The sequence below is a fragment of the Panthera leo genome, chromosome F2, assembly GCF_018350215.1.
Source record: "Panthera leo isolate Ple1 chromosome F2, P.leo_Ple1_pat1.1, whole genome shotgun sequence".
Classification (NCBI taxonomy): Eukaryota; Metazoa; Chordata; class Mammalia; order Carnivora; family Felidae; genus Panthera; species Panthera leo.
The window spans coordinates 79,229,615-79,248,709 of record NC_056695.1 but is presented as its reverse complement, the minus strand read 5'-3'; the positions used below and the strand labels follow the sequence as shown (position 1 = coordinate 79,248,709).

At 59.7% G+C, this 19,095-nt stretch overlaps 1 protein-coding gene across 1 annotated transcript in view; it reads left to right on the top strand.

Moving 5' to 3' along the window:
* The first annotated feature begins 360 nt into the window (after nt 1–360).
* The window catches only part of KCNK9 (potassium two pore domain channel subfamily K member 9), a 77,937-nt gene continuing 59,202 nt past the window's right edge, over nt 361–19,095 (top strand). Inside the window, exon 1 of the mRNA XM_042923594.1 lies at nt 361–643. Within this exon, the coding sequence (XP_042779528.1) occupies nt 361–643 (283 nt within the window). The remainder of the gene's footprint in view (nt 644–19,095) is intronic.

Below are 19,095 nucleotides of genomic sequence, written 5' to 3'. Positions count from 1 at the left end.
TTCGGCCGGGTCTGGCGCAGGGTGTCGGGGCTCCCGGACGCCTGGCCCCGGCGCTCGAGCAGCCTCCTGTGCCTGTCCGCCTTCTCGCCCGAGCCCGGGCCCGCGCCGCCCCTGCCCCGCCAGCCGCCTCGCGGTGGCGGCGGCTGTGGCGGCCCCGGCGGAGGGGGGCCCCCCCAGCCTCCCCGCCCCCCGCCTCCCCGCCGCTGCTGCTGCTGCTGCTGCTGCTGCCGCCGCCGCTTACAACTTGGAGGCGGCGGCGGCGGCGGAGGAGGCGGCGGCGGCCGCCGGGCGCTGCAGTGGGACGCGCGCGGCTGCGAGCCTGCGGGACATGCCCCCCGCGCCGGCTCCTTGCTGGCGGCCATGAAGAGGCAGAACGTGCGGACTCTGTCCCTCATCGTCTGCACCTTCACCTACCTGCTGGTGGGCGCCGCCGTCTTCGACGCCCTCGAGTCGGACCACGAGATGCGCGAGGAGGAGAAACTCAAAGCCGAGGAGATCCGGATCAAGGGGAAGTACAACATCAGCGCCGAGGACTACCGGCAGCTGGAGCTGGTGATCCTGCAGTCGGAGCCGCACCGCGCCGGCGTCCAGTGGAAATTCGCCGGCTCCTTCTACTTTGCCATCACGGTCATCACCACCATAGGTAAGGGCCGGGCGCGCCGCCGCCGGGCTCCCCGCGCCCCGGGAGGAGTCCGGGGAGGCGGCTGAGCGCGCGGCGCAGGGCTGGGTGCGGGGCGCCGAGGGTTAAACGCAGCCTCGTCGCCGGGGCCCCTCCCGCCGCGCCCCCTCCTCTCTCGGGAGCCCCCGCCTCTCCTGCGCCTCCGCGCCTCGCCCCTCGTGGACCCCACCCGGGGCTCCGCTCCGCGCCGCCGTCTGGGCCGGGCGTGCGAGCCCCGAGCGAGCGTGCCGGAGCCGGGAGGGCGGAGGCGCCACTTTTGCGAAGAGAGTGGAGCGCTAAGAATAATCCCGTAGCAGACACCCACCCACCCACCGCCCCGGCGCGGGCTGGGCTGCGCGGGGTTCCAAGCCTTACACTTACTACCTCTCCGGGACTCGGAGACGGCTGGCCTGGCTCCGCCGCGCGGAGAGGGACTCGGGCGGCGGGGGACCCTCGCCAGCCTCCAGCCTTCTCTGAGCCCGGAGTCCAGCTTTCCTCCCTCGGGGCTCCTCCTCGAATTCTGGAGCCCGGTCGTGCCAGGTACCCGGAGGAGAGAGAGAGTTTGCTCTCTGGTGATTGGGGTGGGGGTGGCAACCGGGTGAAGTGCTCTAAGAGGGCAGTGGAGGGTGGGGGGCAGGGCCAGGACCTGTCCTCCGGCCCCCCGCCCCCACCGGCTGTGATAGTGGGTGAGGCAGGTCTGCGGAGTCCCCAGAAACTGGGGAGGTTCAGCCCTGGTCTGGGGAAGAGAGTCCAATGGGTACATCCTGGGGACTCCTGTGGGTCCCTCTCCCAATGGTGCTAGCCAGAGAGCAAAGTCCCTAGTGGGTGCCCAGGGCAGGGCCCTGGCTGAGATCACGTGGCACTTGGAGACCCTTGGGAACCGGAGCGGGTCGCTTCAACCCAGCAGACACGGCAGTAGGTAGGGTGGTGTCTCTGTGGTTTGCAACTTGTCCCCGCGCGGCACCCTGCCTCTGCCCAGCCATCTCCTTGGACCTGTCAGGGCCGCTGTGTTGGCTCGGGTGGCCTCTTTTCTGTGTCTGCCCAGCCCCCTGTGCCCCCTCGCCGTGAGAAGAGGTCCCCTCCTGCCCACCCTTGTCTCCTCCGTCCACCCTGACTCCTCCGGACCTCCTCCTCTAATTTCCCCCTTGGTATTTTTCTTTGTCTGGAAAGCTCTGTATGCTGAAAAAGCAGGATTTCTCAGTGCCATATGCAACAGGATGTACCAGCACAGGACGGCCTGTCTCTGCTTCTTGGTTGAGAAGACTTTGTAGAGAGTCATCTTGTTTGAAATGTTTAATTCATTGGTGCAGGTTTTCATGTCTTTGGGAGGAAAATGCTCTTCTGTTGTCTACGTAACTAGCTTTGCTCCCGCTTGGCCCGGCGGCCAAAACACAGGAAAGTCCTTCCTTCCCCACACCCCACTGTGCCTCCAGTGCCTGGAAGGGCCAGGCGGTCATTACCGTCATCTTTGTCGTTAAACTTCCAGCATGAGCTGTGGCGGTCACAGACACACATGGTGCCGGTCCTGGGGTACGGGGGCCTGTTTGCTGGAGAGCCCGAGAACAAGAAATGGGCCTCTGAGAACTGACTGCTCTGGGCGGGGAGGGGAACCCGTCATCCCCTCAGCATGCCTCCGATGATCTAGCCCCTGGCAGGTGAAATCTGCTAGCACACCGCGCCCAGGAGCGAAACGCGCACCTGAAACCCATCTGGTCGCGAGAGCTGAGCTCCAGCCTCGCGGAGCGGGTTGGAGTTAAAATCAAACCCTGAGATGCTCCCATTTACCTGAAAATAGAAAGAGGCTGGTAAAGTTCTCATCAAGGCGTGTTTGTTGACCCTGGCGGGTAGCTCCGAGCACATTCTAAGGAGAAACACGCCAAGGAACGTGTGGCCAGACCGAGGGTGTTCTTTGGCCCGGCACACGGGTGGGCCTCCAGTCTGTCCAGGACCAGGGGGGCACCTGCTGGCTGTTGGTTTTCCTCACTTCTTTCGTCGAGTTTTCAACCCCAGTTTCTGGAAAGGAAGGTTGGGGCACAGACGCAAGGACAAGGAAGAAAACGTTGCCCTAACTCAGCCGCCCTGACGCTGAACTTGGAGCCCAGCGATCTGCCTTGCATCTCGAGTCTGGCCATCCTGGCAGACCACAGCGGGGTCGTGTCTCTTCTCCCGACCTCAGTTTCCCCACCTGCAGGAGGAGCCTGACACAGGACTGATCTGCCCGGTTGGACCTGAGGGCGGGCAGGCGCCCAGCTGCCTGCGGCTACCTCAGCATAGCGCAAAGCACTCACTCTGTAGGTGTGAATTCACGGTGTTTGACACGGGCTGAGCCCGTGCTGTCTGCCCTGGGAAGCTGTTTAGCCCAAGAGCTCAAATTTACAGGAAACAAAGCACCTTTCTAGTTAATTCTGTTTGTTTTCTTCTTCTTCTTCTTTTTTTAATATAAATGCAAATTAAGGTCCTCCTAGGCCTAGAACAAAAAGCAGCCCCGAGCCGGGCCCTCTGAAAAACCGTCTCCTATTGGACGGTGATATTAATGGGTCAGGTGAATCTTCACGGGTGTTCTTATTTTTAATCTAACCTTGAGCGATTTCTCGAGCGGACTTCAACTTTGAGCTCCAGCCCACGAGGCGGGCGGGAACCTCGTGGCGCTCGTGGTCCGTAGGCGAACGGCGCTTCTCGGGTTCAGTTACTAGCTCCTTCCGTGAGGTGGATTTTAAAAGCAATGCGGTTACCATTTTGCATTGGGTCCGTGGCCCCATGACAGGTTGTGAGGGGCTGGGCCGTGAACCTCGCCCAGCCCTCGGGGCGGGGGACTCGGGCCCGGGCACCGCGGACAGAGGAGGGCAGCACAGGTCCAGCGGGCCCGGAAGGGCACGCCCAATGCCGCCCTCCACCGCTTCCGGGTGCGGTTCCTTCCTCTCTCTTTTTTGATGTTTGCGCCACCTGCCATCTGAAGCTGCCTGCGGGATGGGGCGGTGTTGACTTCCGAGAGGCCCGTGTGGAAGGTGGGAGCCCTGTATCCATGTCCCGTTGTGCTCGGCTGCTTAGCAGGATGGTGGGAAGCCTCTGCCTGGCAGGGCCAGGGCCTCACTTGAATTTCCTGCTTGGGGCAGAGGCCTAAGGAACCCCCACTCTCCCAGCAGGTCTGTAGGCTTCCTGTAGGAGGCACTGCGCCCCACAGTCAGTGCCGGTCTGACAGCAGAGGGGGCATCTCCTGGACCCTTCTGTTTTGAATCTGACGTCTGTGATCTAAGTTGTCACCACCTCTAGGATCATCAGAGAGGAAGAAACAGTGCTTAGAATTCAGATCTCCTCTGCGGGGTCCAGGAGGCCCATTTAAAAACTGGTCTGTGTAGGGGAAGGAGGGAGGGAAGGAGACACAGGTTTTCTGTTTTGGCTGCAGTTTGGAGGGGCGGTGTCTCTCTGGGCCCTTTGGGCTCCTCTGAAGCCGGGGTGGCTGCCCCGGGAGCTGAGGTGACAGGCCTGGGAGCCACGGTCTGCTGGCTGGGGGTGGGGCACACCCTGAGAGTTTTGGGGCCCCTGTGCGTTCCTTGCTCCAGGCCCCCTGCCGGCTTGGAGGCGGAGCGCCGAGGGGCATCTCCCCTTCCTCATTCACGCACAGAGCCTGAGTGGAGTTTTCACAAAGTGGAAAGCGTTTTCTGTGTTTTTCTGGCACTCTTGGGTGTAGTTTTCAATACACAGTTTACACTCTTGCTGTGCGCCTGCCCCTGCCTGGTCTGCGTTGCCTCTGAGACTCTGGGGACAGTCTAGATGACAAGATAAGGCCTGGCCTTGAGGGGGGGCGAGGCGGAGCTGGAAACCCAAACGGTTGGTTGAGCTTCAGTGTGAGGCACAGGGACAGCGAAACTCCCTTAACCCGTTCAGTGCCGCGGGTGCAGACGGCCCCGGGGGTGCGTTCCTCGGTTGGCCCTTTGCATCCTTCTGGCAGGTTCTCACCCTCCAGGGAGGCTTGGCCTTCCCCTCGGCCACTCACGGCCTCCCTGAGCTGTGCCCCTGCCCCCTGTGCCTCCCTTGGTGCCAGCGAGGTTGATATCATCTGTCCCGCCCCAGGCAGACTGTCTGTCCATCCCGCCCCCGCGGGCATCTTGTGAAGGATCACAGGGTGGAAACAGGCCCGGGGGGACCCAGCAGGCTGGTGCCGGAGGGAGCGTGGTGCTTTCACACAACTGCGCTCGCTTCTCCCACAAGACCGGTGGGAGCATCACCCCACCTGATGGATGGGGAAACCGAGGCATGATGAGGCAGCCCACGCGGAGGCCGAGGGCTGCGAGCTCCAACTGTGGCTTTGTCCCAGGAGCCGAGGATGGGCCTGTGGAACATTCCATCCACGTCTTCTGCTTCTCCCTTTCACTCCGCTGTTCAGGAGACCTGCTTAGCGAGGGTCAGGTGAAGGGCCGGCTCACCCAGCGTGCGGGGCCTGGACAGGAGGCGTCTCCCTGCTACTTTCCGGTGTGGCCGCTGGCGGTGTGCAGGAGGCGGGCGGGAGTGCGTGGCTGGCTCCTCCTCCCCGGGCCCCGCCTGGACCCCGCGGCGCTCGAGGTAGCATCGGCCCTCCAGTAAACACTGCCTGTGGGTGTCGTGGAGGAAGCCGAGAAGTGAGGTTCCTTCTGACCCTGGGTGACGTGAGAGAGATAGCTTTCCTGAAGGGCATGGGGACACCTAGCCTGGTGCTCTGAGGCGGGGGCAGGTATCAGACGGCATCCACCGTCCCGACACCCGTCGCCGCTGCCTCCTCTTTCCCGGGTCACCTCACTAGCCAAGTCCAGGAGGGTCAGAGCAGCAGCAGGAGGCGAAGCGGCCCTCTGTGCATCTGGCCTCCACGCGCACCTGTGTCCACGCCTCCAGTCGCCGGTCCATCCCCGGGTCCCCCAGGCGTCTTGCGTTCGCACCGCCCCCCATCCCTTTGCGCTCCCTCCCAGGGTGCTCCAGGCACCTGTTTGTTTGTGTTGTGTATCCGTGCGTGATTGCAACCAGCCTTCTCTACAGCCACTCACTCCCCCTCTCACTCGTTCGCTCGTTGACTCCTCTGAACGGTCACTCAGCCCTCCATGTACCGTGTTCACTCCTCCAGCGCTGGGGTTGTACCCGTCTCCGTCCCTGTGCTGGGCGGGAGTGCCCAGGGCCCCGGGTAGCCTCTCAGTAAGTGCTGATGCCCCGATGTGGGGGGACCCGAGGTGTCCCAGCCACATCACCTTCCTGAAAAGCGGTCGGCCAATCCCAGGCACTTTTGCTTTTTAGAAATGTTGACCGAAGTACGACGTTCACACGGAAAAGCGCGTGTAAGCAGAAGTATATCGTTCAGTGGTTCCTGTGACCAAACCACACCCTTGTAGGCCCCACTCAAATCAAGAAACGTTGTTACCGGCACCCCAGAACCTCCCTCCGCTGGTCAGCTTCTTGAATGCCCCTACTGACAGGGAGCTCATTCCCTCGCATGCAAGGTGGTAGGGTGTGTTTATATGCACGATGTAGGTATTGTGTGAGGTTCTGATCTGGTGGGGCCACCATGTGGAAAAGCGGTGTGTGTGTTGGGGGGGTCATTCTTTCAAAGGGGTGGCCAGTCTCTGTGGTGGTCACCTAAAGAGGGGACAGAAGGTCTGCATTTAGAAGTTGGAGACGGGGGGGGGGGGGTGGGGGGCTCAGGTGCAGAAGAGAAGAGGGAGGGACTCAGCACCTGGATGTGTGGTGCCACCGCCGTAGGGGGGTGTGCTTGGGGAGTCCAGGGTGCGGCTGGCCCTGGAGCCAGGACGGGCAGGCCGCCAGCCCAGGGGGCCTGCCCCTGTGAGTTAGGGCACGGAGCAATGCTACTCTTGGTTTACACCAGCCTTGCCGGAGCACCAGGAAAACACCGTGGGAAACAAGTGTCCTGGACTCAGCAGAGCCCCAGGAATTTGGCGGCAAGGACCCAGGCGGGCTGGCAAAGGAGGGGCAGGCAGTCTGCGCCGTTAAGGGAGTCCCGCGGGCAGAGGAATTCTGGGATATGAGCATTCCAGTGAGGGTCTCCTCCCCCAGTGGAGCGTCCGCCTCCCTGCCAGCCTTGGGGAAGGGGGTTCTGGGGTTCATTTCACCAAGGGATTTCGTTTGAGGGCTCCTTTTCCCGCCCATCCCGACTCTGGGATCTCTGCCTGTACAATAGCTAAGGGAGCCCAAGCTGTAGCTTGCGGTTCTCCAAAGGAAGGAGTGAGCGGAGCTCGGCTTGCCCCTGTCCTGTAACCGACTTTAGGAAATTGGAGATAGTCCTAGGCCCCCGAGTTTCTTCCAGTCGTACCTCCCTAAGCCTGGTTCTTCTCCGAGCAATTTCGGTCTGCGTGTGTGCTCTCTGAGTGCAGAATACCCCCTCCCCTCGTCTAGGTGCTGTGCTTCTGTTCATGCCCCCCCGGCTTGGTAAGCCAGCTTTTCTGGGCAGCCCCTCCCTGCGCTGACGTGTCTCGAGCTTCTAGTTCACGCAGACTTCTTTCGTCTGCTCCTGAGCAGCGGTTTCTCTGTCTTGCGTTGGTGTGAACCCAAGTACAGTCCCTGACGTGGATCTCTGAGGAAAAGAGTGGGATCGTGTGCTGTGGACCCAGAGAAGAGGGGATGGTTGACAGAAGAATTCGCAGTGGCAGGGGAAGGGGAGGAAATTCAGGAGTGGCCAGGAGTGTGTTGGGCCCGCGGGTCAGGGCACTGTGAGCAGCTGTCGGTGCTGGGGGTTCCCTGGCGGGTGCATCCTGGCCGTGGCCGCATCCCCACCCCACCTGCTCCCGCCTGGGCTTTTGGGGTCAGCCAGGCCTTGAGCAATGACAAAACCTGCCTGGGGAACAGCCACTCGCAGGGGTGCTAGCTGAGTGGGGTGGGCGAGCCCTGCCCGGTCCTCACCCTCATCACGTGCCCAGCCTTAGAAGGAGCCAGTGGGTGGCCCCGGGTGAAGCGTGGGGTCAGACTAGAGGAGGCGGCCCTGTGGCCATGGTGCGGTGGTCGCGACGGGGACAGCTTTGGTGCGGCGGGGGATGCTGGGCCAGGTGTCCAGGGAGTGGGGGAGGTAGATCTGAGCCCTGCCCGTGGCCTCGGCCTTCCCGTCCAGGGGAAGCCACGTGCCTCCTCGGACTCGGCACAGAGGGGCTCGGGGAACAGGCGGAGCCCGGGGGCCTGTAGCCCCAGGCAGGACTGCCCCGTGTCTGTCTGTCCCGGACGCCCAATCCCAGCTGTGACCCACCAGCCTCGCTTCCTTGTCTGTGAGATGGGGACCTAGAGCTTTGCGTGTGTGGCCGTGAACATTGAGCGCACGTCTGTGAAAGGCGTCTTCGGAGGCACCTGGGGCTTTTGGTTGTGATGATGATGGTCAGGCGGACGCCGGACTCCTGTGTGCGACGTGGGGGACTGGTCACGTGCCGCTACACCGCCCGCCCTCTTGAGGGTCGTCTGGTCTGCACTGCGACTTGTGGGGCCTGTGGCCCGGACCCTCGTGAGGGGCTCCCGCCAGCTGCAGAAGGAGGCTCTCAGGGCGGGATGCCGGGCCCGGGTCTTTTGGGGCCACCGCGTACAAGCCCAGGTGCTCGATTTCCCCAGACGGTTCCCGCCGAGAAGATGCGGCTTCGGGGATGCCTGCCACCATGACCCCCTTTGTGAAGGTGACACCCTGCCAGGCCCCCCAGCATCCCGTTCCCCGTAGGGCCAGAGGCAGAGCCTCGGGCCAAAGCCCCAGCCGGTCCAGTGCCTGCCCGGGTCACAGTTCGTGCCGGCTTCCCTGGTCCAGCTGTGCCCTGCCCCTCCCCCGCTGTCCTTTCCCCGCCTGGGCCGGGGATGCGTGGCTGTGCCCCCGGCCTGCTGTACCTCGCTGTCCTGGGGCGCCTCTCACCCGGTGCCCTAGTTTTGTGTCTGTGCCACAGCATCCCCTGCACCGGAGGCCCCAGGGCAGGGCTGGGCTCGGGCTCCCCGGACAGTGCTCAGGGCAGGCCCCCTAGACACCAAGTGCCACCTCTGGCCCCCGGAGGCAGGAGGACTTCGGGCTGGCTGCTTCAGGGGGCCATCTTCCCGCGTGGTTGTGCCTTGGGGCCCCGGGCGCGTGCCCGATGGAGGAGGCCCCTTTGGAACTCGAGCTGTTGGTTATAATGGGAGATGGCAGGTTAGGGGCCCGTCGTGCCAAATGGGGACCTTCCCGCTCCTGCGGCTTCAATGTGTGACGTTGGTCCCCAACCCACTACTGGTGACAGACCCATGTGAGTTAGTTGGGTGCCTGGCAGGAAGGGACACCCATCTGCGACACGGCCTTTGGCTTCACCGGCTGTGCCGGGTGTGTGGGGGGCACCCCGTTGGGGAAGGTGACAGGCCTCCCAGCAAGCATCATGAGGCCTTTGCCCGGGCCGAGGGCCACGGGGGTTCATATACGTGGCCACTGCACCCCTGGCGCTGCCCGACCCTCCCCCCCCGGCCTCCTATCCTGGGGCCCCTCCTCTCTCTGCTTCCCTTCCTCCCTCTACCTCCCTCACACACGGCCCGGACTACCGCTTACCTGGCAGTTCCCACCGGAGACCTCGCACGCGCTGTTCCCTCCACCCAGCCTGGGCGCAAGATGCAGAGAAGGCGTTTGTTGACTGACTGTCAGCCAGAGGGTCAGGGGCCGGGAGCGTGAGCGTGTGATGTGTGTCTCCGGGTCCTGTCGACCGTTCCCTGGGGGTGCGGAGCGGGCACGTAGCTGGGACGCTGTGGGTTTCAGGGGTGGCTGCGGTCTTCCGGGGATGAGGGGCAGAGCCTGGGGGGCCGTCCACCCCCGGAGGCGGTCTGGGCTGTGCACTCACGCCCCGGGCCCCCGCCACCGTTCGTGCCCACGCACCTCCACCGCGGCTGCCCCCGCCCGCCGCTTGGAGCCCAGGAGGAGCTCGGTGAGGTGACTCTGCCCGGCGACTCGGGGCCTTGGTTGGGGGCTTGTGTGGTGCCTGCCGGCAGGGTTCCCACCTCTGCGGGCAAGAGACCGTGATTTCTTCCGAGCCACAGCGAGGATGCTGGTGTGAGCGCAGCAGAGAGCACGGGACCGCGTGGAGGGACCGCGCGGAGGGCCCCGGCCCGGGGCCTGGGGTGCGCTGGGTTCTAATCCTCCCCGGTGACCTCGGGCTAGGGCAGCGGTCTCCCCAGGGCCCACCCCTGACTTCGGGGTGGGATGCGTCTGCGCAGTGGGGGTCATCCTGTGCACGGCAGGACGTTGGGCAGCATCCCTGCCCTCCACTGACTTGTTGCCAGCGGCACCCCCTGAGTTGTGACACACAAAAACGTCCCCAGACATCGCCACGTGTCCCCTGAAGTGCAGAATGGCCCCTGGCCTGGTGACTTCTCTTCCCTGAAGCGCTTCCGCGGAACTGGAGAATAAGCCACCTTCTGGGCCACGGCAGGTGGGGGCCACGCCAGGTGGGGGCCACGCCGGGAGAGGCAGCCCAGTGGTGGGGTTTCTCAGGGGAGGTGACATCCGCGTCAGGATGTGGATGGGCAGGGGAGCTCAGGTGGGGCTGAGGTGAGCCTGCTTACAGAGGGTTCAGGTGAGCCACTTGGGGAGGTCTCCGGGGGGCCACTTTAGGGAGTCTCGGGGGGACCATTTTAGGGGGTCTCGGGGGGCCAATTTAGGGGGCCTCGGGGGCCAATTTAGGGGGCCTCGGGAGGGCCACTTTGGGGGGTATCGGGGGGGGCACTTTAGGGGGCCTCGGGGGTAGCCACTTTAGAGGGTCTCGAGGGGAGCCACTTCAGGGGGTCTTGGGGGGGCCACTTTAGGGGGTCTTGGGGGGGCCACTTTAGAGGGTCTCGGGGGGAGCCACTTTGGGGGGCCTCGGGGGGACCACTTTAGGGGGTCTCGGGGGGAGCCACTTTGGGGGGCCTCGGGGGGGCCACTTTAGGGGGTCTCGGGGGGGGGCCACGCAGGTGGGCAGGGTAAGCTCACTGGTGCTGGGAGGACCCCAGGTGGACCCTCGGCTTCCACCCCTTAAGCAGACACCCCGAGCATGCTGTGTTGGGGGAGCGTGGCCTCGGCTCCAGCCCTGCCCTGAGGCCCTGGGAATGGAGACAGCTCTGGGCTCCATGGTCTGCCAGGTGGTGTTGGGGCCTTTGTGTCTCTTGGAGTAAGTGTGAAAACGGGTGCTGGTGGTACAGGGCTGGCCTGGGCTTCGAGCCACGTATCTTGTCTGGGCCCCAGGAAAGGGCCAGGCCCCGGGATGCTGGGAGCGACTGGGGAGATGTCCCTGCCGGGTCTGGTTGTCATGAGGGGCCTCCCAGCGTGAGCGCCATTTCTGGGAGATAAACCCAGAGCGCTGGGGAACACTGGCGGTTGGCAGAATGGGTCTGTCACCTGTTAGGGACAGTGCTCAGGCCAGAGGGACCCAGGCACTGGCAGAGTGAATGCTGGTGTGTGCTCACATCACTGAGCAGAGAATGCAATGGCAGAGAACATTTTATAAAGAGGGGAGAAAAGCCCCCACAACTCCCCTGTGGTTCTGTGGTCGTATCTGAAAATGACTTTAGCTTTTCCTGTTCACATGCTCATCATTTTGCCCACATTTGTGTACTGTTTTTATCACTTCATCAGAATGAGTGTGTTAGAAATTATGTTCAGCTGCCTGTAGCTGAAAACCCTTTCGGTGGTGCCTTGACCAAAAGCAGTTTCCTGTCTCTCTGTTTTGGAGTCTGGGATGAGCAGGTGGGCTTGCAGGCACTCCAGGATGCCTTCAGAGACTCTGGCTCCTGCTGTCATTCTCTTCTGCCATCTTAGTGTGGCTTTTGGCCTAAAGCCGGTGCCTCATGGCTCCAAGATGGCTGCATCAGCACCGGCATCACCTCCGGCATCCTCCTGGCAGCGAGAAGCAGAGGAACAAAAGAGAAAGGCGTGTGCCAGCTGGGCTTGCTCCTATCTGAAGAGCTTTTCCGGATGGCCCACCCACGGCCAGGACTGTGTCTCATGACCAACCCTAGCTGCGAGGGAGCTTGGAAAATGAGGCGTGCTGTTTCGCAGACCTAACTGGGGTTCTGATGGTGAGGAAGGAGCGGAGCTAGGTGTTGGTAGGCACCCATAGTGTCTGTAGGGGACGCCTAGCAGTTCAGAGCCCTTTTGTTTCTAAGTTTGCGTCCAGCACTGCCTTGTGTTTCTGCCGTCTTAAGGGAGATTTGTTTTCACGGCTCTAACTCCAGTAACAGAATGTCTTGTCATCTCTTGACTCCTCTATTCATGGCAATTTAACGTACCTTTTTTTATTTTCATTTTTCGCCAACTCTAGGCAGCGCTTTCGTGAACATCTGTGTGCGTGTGTAGCTTGGGTTGGGTTCTTCCCTAAGGGTTTTGGGTGACGGTGGGATTCCCAGGCCAGAGGGCGCGAGGGCACCGGTGATGGCGGGTAGTGTTCCCACCAACCACACAGGAGGGTGTGGGTCTCCTGGTGCCACCGCGGCTTCGGCAGCTCTCGGCAGTGGGGAAGACGTTTTTGAGGTCCTCGCCATCTCAGAACATTTTCTTAGCAATCTTTGTGTGGCCGGGACCCGGTCGTGCCGCGTCGGAAGGCTGGTGTCCCCAGGTGCAAAAAATCCACCGTCATCTCGGACACAGCTGGTCCAAGGGACTCCGTGGGTGCAGTTGTGGACCTGGGGCCCTTGACCTTTTGAACACCGTGGAGCCAGGCCTGGGAAGGGGAGCCCCTGGGCCCTGGTCTAGCTCCGGGGATGGGAAGTTTCGCCGGGTCCCTCTGGTCCTGCCGGTTGGCTTGGTCACTGGAACACCGAGCTGAGAAGCAGCCCCAGTGGGAAGAGTGCCCTCTGCGATGGATTAGTCGTGTCTGCCTTGGGGATAGAGTGGACAACGGTGGCGTGCGTCCTTGTCCACCCTGCACCAGTGAAAGGGAGAACTGCGGAGATGGAAGGCTTTTCCATCGCTGTGCCTAGAGTACCGGCACTCCATAGGTATTGCTTGTCCCTGGGCGGGGGGTGGGGGGGTTCCTGTTCTCTACCACCTTTGTAACCCTGTGAACTAGGTGGGGTCAAAGATTAGCCCTGTTATGTTGAGGCTCAGAGAGATCCAGTGACTTGCCCGAGGTCACACAGTGACAAAGGCAGATGTGGCATCAGTGTTGAAACAAACAAAAGAGACAGAAGATCTCTCGGCGGCTTGTTTTAGTCATGCCGACCAGAGCTTCCCGGGGCAAGGTTAACCTCCCTTCTCTCGCCCAACAACGGAGTGATCATTCGTGATTTCTCCATGGGGTTCTGGTTCCTGACACTCCATCTCAGCGAGTTGCATCCTGTCAGCAACCCTATCGGATGGATACTTTCGTGTATTCCCATTTTAAGCTGACGTGGTAGACCAGAGAGGTTACGCAGTTTGCCCAAGGTCACGCAGCTAAAGAGCGGCCACGCCAGGAGTTATGCCCGGGCAGTCTGACCTCAGAGTCTGTGCTTGTAGCTATCGCGTTACATACTGCTTCTTTCGACCTTCTGTATCAGCTAGCTAGCGACGTGTAACAAATCACCCCCAAATGTGCAGGCTTAAAACAACAACCATTTATTACTGCTTGCAGCCTGTGGCTCAGCTGGGCTTGGCTGCCCCAGATGGCTCAGCCGGGCGCCTTTTCTCACTGCTGGTCTTCAGGCTGACAGACGGCTCTGTGCTAAGCCATTGTGTGTTTTCCTGTGGTGGTGGCAAGGGGTCAGCAGGCAGGGAAGGCGAGTGAGGTCCCTTATGCCATGACCCTACACTTTTGCTGTCATTCCGTCCACATACCATTGGCTGAAGCCAGTCACATGATCAAAGCCAGCGTCCATGGGCAGGACATCCGCCTCCCCTCGATGAGGCCAGGTTGCCGGTGCTGTCTGCTCCTTCTGCTGGCTGACCCAGAGCCCGTCCACGCCCCTTGCTGCTCCCTGTACTCAGCCGCTGGGCACAGTGGAGCGAGCACGGCTTTGGACTATGATCTGGGTTCAAATGCTCCCCACCCCTCTGTAAGGCAGACAGGGAGCCATCTCTCTGCATTCGGCAGCCCCACTCCACGATGAAGTGCCACAGACCCAGGGCTGGAGCACCAGAAGCTTGATTTCTCCCAGCTCTACAGAACAGAAGTCTGAGGTCAAGGTGTCTGGTCGTCCCCCAGTGTGTCCGTGTCCTAATCTCTTCTTATAAGAATACCTGTCACCTTGGAGCAGGGCCCCGTGCCTGACCTCGGTTTACGTTGATCACGTCTGTGAAGACCCGTCTCCAAATACAGTCCCATTCTGAGGTCTTGTGGGTCAGGACTTCAGCATATGGATTTTGGGGAACGCAGCTCGGCCCGTGACATCCTCCTGGGGCTGAGCATTAAGTGTGAAAGGGGACCCGAAAGCGCCTGGCGCAGGATGCGCGTGGAGAGGCTGTTCCACGCATGCTGGTTCTCCTCTGTGTCACCCGTAGGAAGACGAGCCTGTCTCATTATGGTCAAGGGGAGTTTATATTTTATTGCCCCGATGTGTCCCATGTTTTTTTGTTATTCTCAAAATCTAGTTCTGTGTTGGGTGGAAAGGCCACGGTGGTGGAGTGGACCCAGCGTCCGATGTGTCCTCGGGAGACCGAGCTCCCATCCCTGCCCCCTCCCCATGCTGGCAGGGGGTGGCGGGGGAGCCCCCTCACTGGTCTCAGCCTCAGTGTCCCCACTTGCAGACTGGGAGTGATCCTGCCTCCTTCGGCATGTCTGCGGGTTCGGATACACGAAGTCTAACGTGCTGCTTCTAAACGTGTCTGTAACTGGATTTTTAAACAGGTGACATGTAGTATTTCTGTAAGTTACACACACACACACACACACACACACACTGTCTAATGTTAGGTTTTTGGTGTGGTTATCTTATTATGGTTCTATAGAATACACGAGTCCTTCTCTTTTGGAGATAGATACCAAAACACTTAGAGATAAAATGCAGCCTCTGGCACTTGTTTCAAAATAATCTAAATTGCCGGGAATTACTAGCCTCAAAATAATCTGAATTGGGTGGAGCGACCACGAGCTGTTCATTATTTGTATGCGGGAGACTGTTACACGGTTTTCGTACCTTAGTATATATTTGAAAATTTGCATCGTGAAACTGAAACCATTTGAACAGAACGCGGAGCGGAAGCGGCCGCCTCTGTGCGGTCGGGTCCCTGGGACGGGGCAGCGGCCGGCAGCTGGCCGTGCGCAGGGGGACGGAGCACTTCCTCAGTTGCCCCCCCAGTCTCTGGCCTGCTCGCAAGCTTCCTTTGGCCCTTATGTTGCTTGAAAATATTTGGAATTAGTTGAGGACACGTATTGATCTTTCAAAAGAACCAGTTCTTGGTTTTGTTTATTAGTCATGCCGTCTGTCTTGCTGACTTTTGCAGTGGTATTTATCAAATGCCTCTTTTACGTGCCTTAGGTTTGTTCTTCCTTCTTCACCTTCAAGCACCGAGAGATACCAGGCTTTTGTTTTTTAAATGCAGGCATTAAGGGCTACGCTTGTTCCTCTGTGTACCACCATGGCTGCATCCCGCAGGTCTGTTATCATCACTTATTTGTAAATAATTCACTGCTGAGCACATTTTTTCTATAATCCAAGAATTATTTGAAGTGTTCTGTTTTAAATTTACACGCACACGTGCACGCACACACTGTTGTCAGCATCGTGATTACGAACGTGAGCTTTGCGGCCAGGCTGCCTGGCTGTTGTCCTGTCTTGGCCATTTACTAGCTGTGTGACCTTCAGTGTGTAACGCAACCTCACTGTGCTTTGGCTTTTGCCATCTACAAAATGGGGGTAATAATAGCAATGAAAATAACAAGAGCCCTCAAGGTTGTCAAGAAGACTGAGTTAGCTGTTGCATTCCAAACTTTTGAAGGCGCTAACGGCTGTTGAATGCTCTCTGTCTGGAAGTTCATGTCTGAATTATATATGGCTTCTATATTTCAAGATTTATTGGGCTTTTTCCTTGTAGTTCAAGGATCACTTTTTTTTTCAACTTTTTAAATTTATTTTTGAGAGACAGAGACAGAGCATGAGTGGGGGAGAGACAGAAAGGGAGGGAGACACGGAATCCGAAGGAGGCTCCAGGCTCCAAGCTGTCAGCACAGAGCCCGACATGGGGCTCGAACTCACGGACCGTGAGATCGTGACCTGAGTCGAAGTCGGATGCTTAACCGACTGAGCCACCCAGGCGCCCCCCCAAAAATTTATTTTTAATGTTTATTTTTGAGAGAGCGAGACAGAGAGTGAAAGAGAGAGAGAAGGAGAGCACTAGTGGGTTAGGGGCAGAGAGAGAGGGAGACACAGAATCCAAAGCAGGCTCCAGGCTCCGAGCTGTCAGCACAGAGCCCGATGCGGGGCTCAAACTCACAAACTGTGAGATCGTGACCTGAGCCGAAGTCGGATGCTTAACCGACTGAGCCACCCAGACGCCCCAAGGATCACTTTTTATAAAGTTCCAAGGATGCTGGAAAAGAACATCTATCTCTCCGCTGTGCCTACATTTCTACACACACCTGTAAAATCAGACTGGTTTATTACGTTATTCGACTCCTTTTCAAGGGTGGAAAACCAGCGAATGCTGGCTAACTCAGCCCGCGCGCACGTGGGGTTCGGCACACAGAGTGTCTTAAATGATCACTGTTTGGTTGCCTTTCATGCCCGTAGCGGAACCTGCGCTCATTCCCGCTGCCCACGGCCCCCATGGCGGTCACGTCAGGTGCCCACGCCGCTCGCTTCCGCTGCCGGGCCCCGGAGACATCCCGTCCCACGCCCGGTCTGTGGTCGTGTGAGGATCGTCATTCTTACTGAGGCCCGATGAATTTCCGAGGGACGTCTGTTAGTGCCTCCTTCAGCACTTTGCCACTGGGATTTGCCAGTGTATTTCTGGCAAATTGTATTTCTGTATCTCTGGCGATTTTTAGTTTCATGTATTTTGAAGCCACGCGGTTGGATGTATAAAGTTGTGTTCTCTCTCCCTGGTGGAGAAGCTTTACAAAGCAAGCTTCTTTATGGTTTTTGATACCTTTATTTATTTATTTAAAGTTTATTTGTTTTTGAGAGAGACACAGTGTGAGCGGGGGAGGGGCAGAGAGAGAGGGAGAATTTCAAGCAGGTTCTGTGCTGTCAGCGTAGAGGCGGATGTGGGGCTCGAACTCATGAACGCTGGGATCATGACCTGTGCCAAAATCAAGGGTCAGATGCTTAAACCGCTGAGCCCCCCCAGGTGCCCCTGTTTTTGATACTTTTAGCTGTAAATTCTTTCTTGTCCTGAGATTATGTCTGTGTCTGATTTCTTCTATGAGCACCTGTTATATAGATGTTCGTGTTTTTAGCTTCTATTTTACCCTTTTTCATCAGGAAGGTTGTGACATGGCTTATAACAAAAGGTGTAAAAGTAAGGTATAGAACCAGGTCAAAAATCATGTGTGTGTATGTGTGTGTGTGTGTGTGTGTGTGTGTGTGTGTGTGTGTGAGAGAGAGAGAGAGAGAGAGAGAGAGAGAGAGGGAGAGAGATTCATACATATTAACCTTCACAACAGCTTTGAGACAAGTTGATGTGTATTTGGAGCTTCCTAGGAGGCAGGACAAAAAGAGAACATCACACATTGGGCTCAGAGTTGCAGAGTGTGTTCTCCTGTGGTCGGAGAGGGCTGGCCGAGTAAGGTGCCTGTGTCAGGAACAGCGATGGGGACCAGGCTGAGGTGTGGCTGGCCTGGAGGCACCCAGAGGACGCGGATTCCCCAGGGAAGTGTGAGTGGACCGTCCAGGGGGTGAAGGTGCAGGTCTCCGGGGTGTGCTCCCCAGGGCCATCGGTGCCCAGGCTCCTTGGTTCTCCCACTCTGTCTTCCTGAGTGCTGCCATTTGGACCTGTGCTGGCTGCATTTCTGTTCCAAGAGGGAGAGGACGGGGCAGAGGTCAGCAGGGTTATGCCAGCCAACACCACCCTCTGGACACACTGCCCTGGGAGCCCGGGGCAGCTTCTGCTCCTACCTCGTTGGCCGGGGGCGGGTCTCACGGCCCCACTTAGCGCGGGGGGCGTGGCTGCGTGCCCTGTCTCACACCTGCCTCCAGGCCCCGGGGACACAGAGCCCCGACCCCTGGACACCCTGACCACCCGTTCATTCACCCTGCAGACTCTGCTCACACTCTCCCCGTGGCAGGGACAGCCCTCTGAGCCCTCAGCCGCGGTCAGCCACTACGCGTGCCGACGGGCGACCAGGCGCCTTGCAGGCAGTCCCGTGGACAGATCTGTCTTCCCTGTCTGGGCTTTCTCCCCCCGTCTAGGGAGTGATCCTGATCCTGCAGACGGGGTTGGCTCTGAGGCCTCCTGCTGCTGAAGGCAAGGGCCAGGGTGTCTCTAGAATCCCTCGTGGAGGAATCAGCCCAGAAGATGGCACTGAAATGGGAAACACTTGCACGGAGGGGCACCCCAGAGGGCGGCGAGCATGGCCATAGGGGTGTATAGGAGGGGGCTGCCTGGTTTCCAGACATCTGCTCTGCTCCTCTAGGCAGGGGACTCTGGCCCTGGCAGGACGTCGTTCTCTGCTTCTTAAGCGTTTCCTCCTGGGCCCAGCAGCGGCCTCCCAAGAGGGGGTGCTAAGTGTGTCGGTACCCGGGCGGGGGGGGGGCCTTGGCCATCAGCCAGCACCTTGCTCTCGTGTGCTTTACCAGAGTCCTGTGGGGGCCCCTGTCCCCAGCCCCTGATGCCCCTGGCTGAAGCCCATCCTACCCCCCGCTCCCCACCGCAGACCCGGGAGACCCGGCTAGCAGAGGTGTTCTGGGTTTTTTCCTTCGGGTTTTGTTTTCCAGCCCAGCCTAGGTCCTTTCTGGGCACAGAGAGGAGCCCTCTAATTTTTGGCTTCCTCTGGGAATGACCTAAGCATTTGTTTTCAGAGGGCTGGCGGGGGCCGCCAGGCATTATGCAACACAGCACTAAGACCGCGGTTCCCGCCGGCCCTCTCCAGGCGCGTGCATTTCTGGGGTGGCTCAAGGCCTGTGCTGATGTGCATTACGCTGGCCGCGGGCCATGGGATCGCGTCGAGTCACTCCCTTGCTGAAAAGCCATCGATGGCTCCCGGCGGCCTAGAGCGTGCGGGTGCTGCTTGTCGCGGTCCTTGAAGTCGGAGCTCTCGCCTGTCGCTCAGCCCCGTCCCGGCAGCACCCAGGGCCTGCAGACCGAGTTTCCCAACCACTCAAGACCCACCCTCTTTGGAGTCCTCTCTGGCTGTTTAGGTGCCCCTCCCACGTGTCCCTGCAGCGCCAGGGCCCCTGCGGGCTTACCACCTGTCGCCCTGCGTGCAGCTCAGCGCGTCCCAGGCCTGGCTTCCTCCCCTGCCTCAGCAGGACTGCCTTCACCTCCCTGTGGCTGAGGCGTTTGTCCTCTGGCGTCTGGCACTGAGCAGGCCCTTCCGAGAACGTTTGTTGAATGAACATAGGCGTGTAAATGGAACAGCTTCCACAAAAGCTGT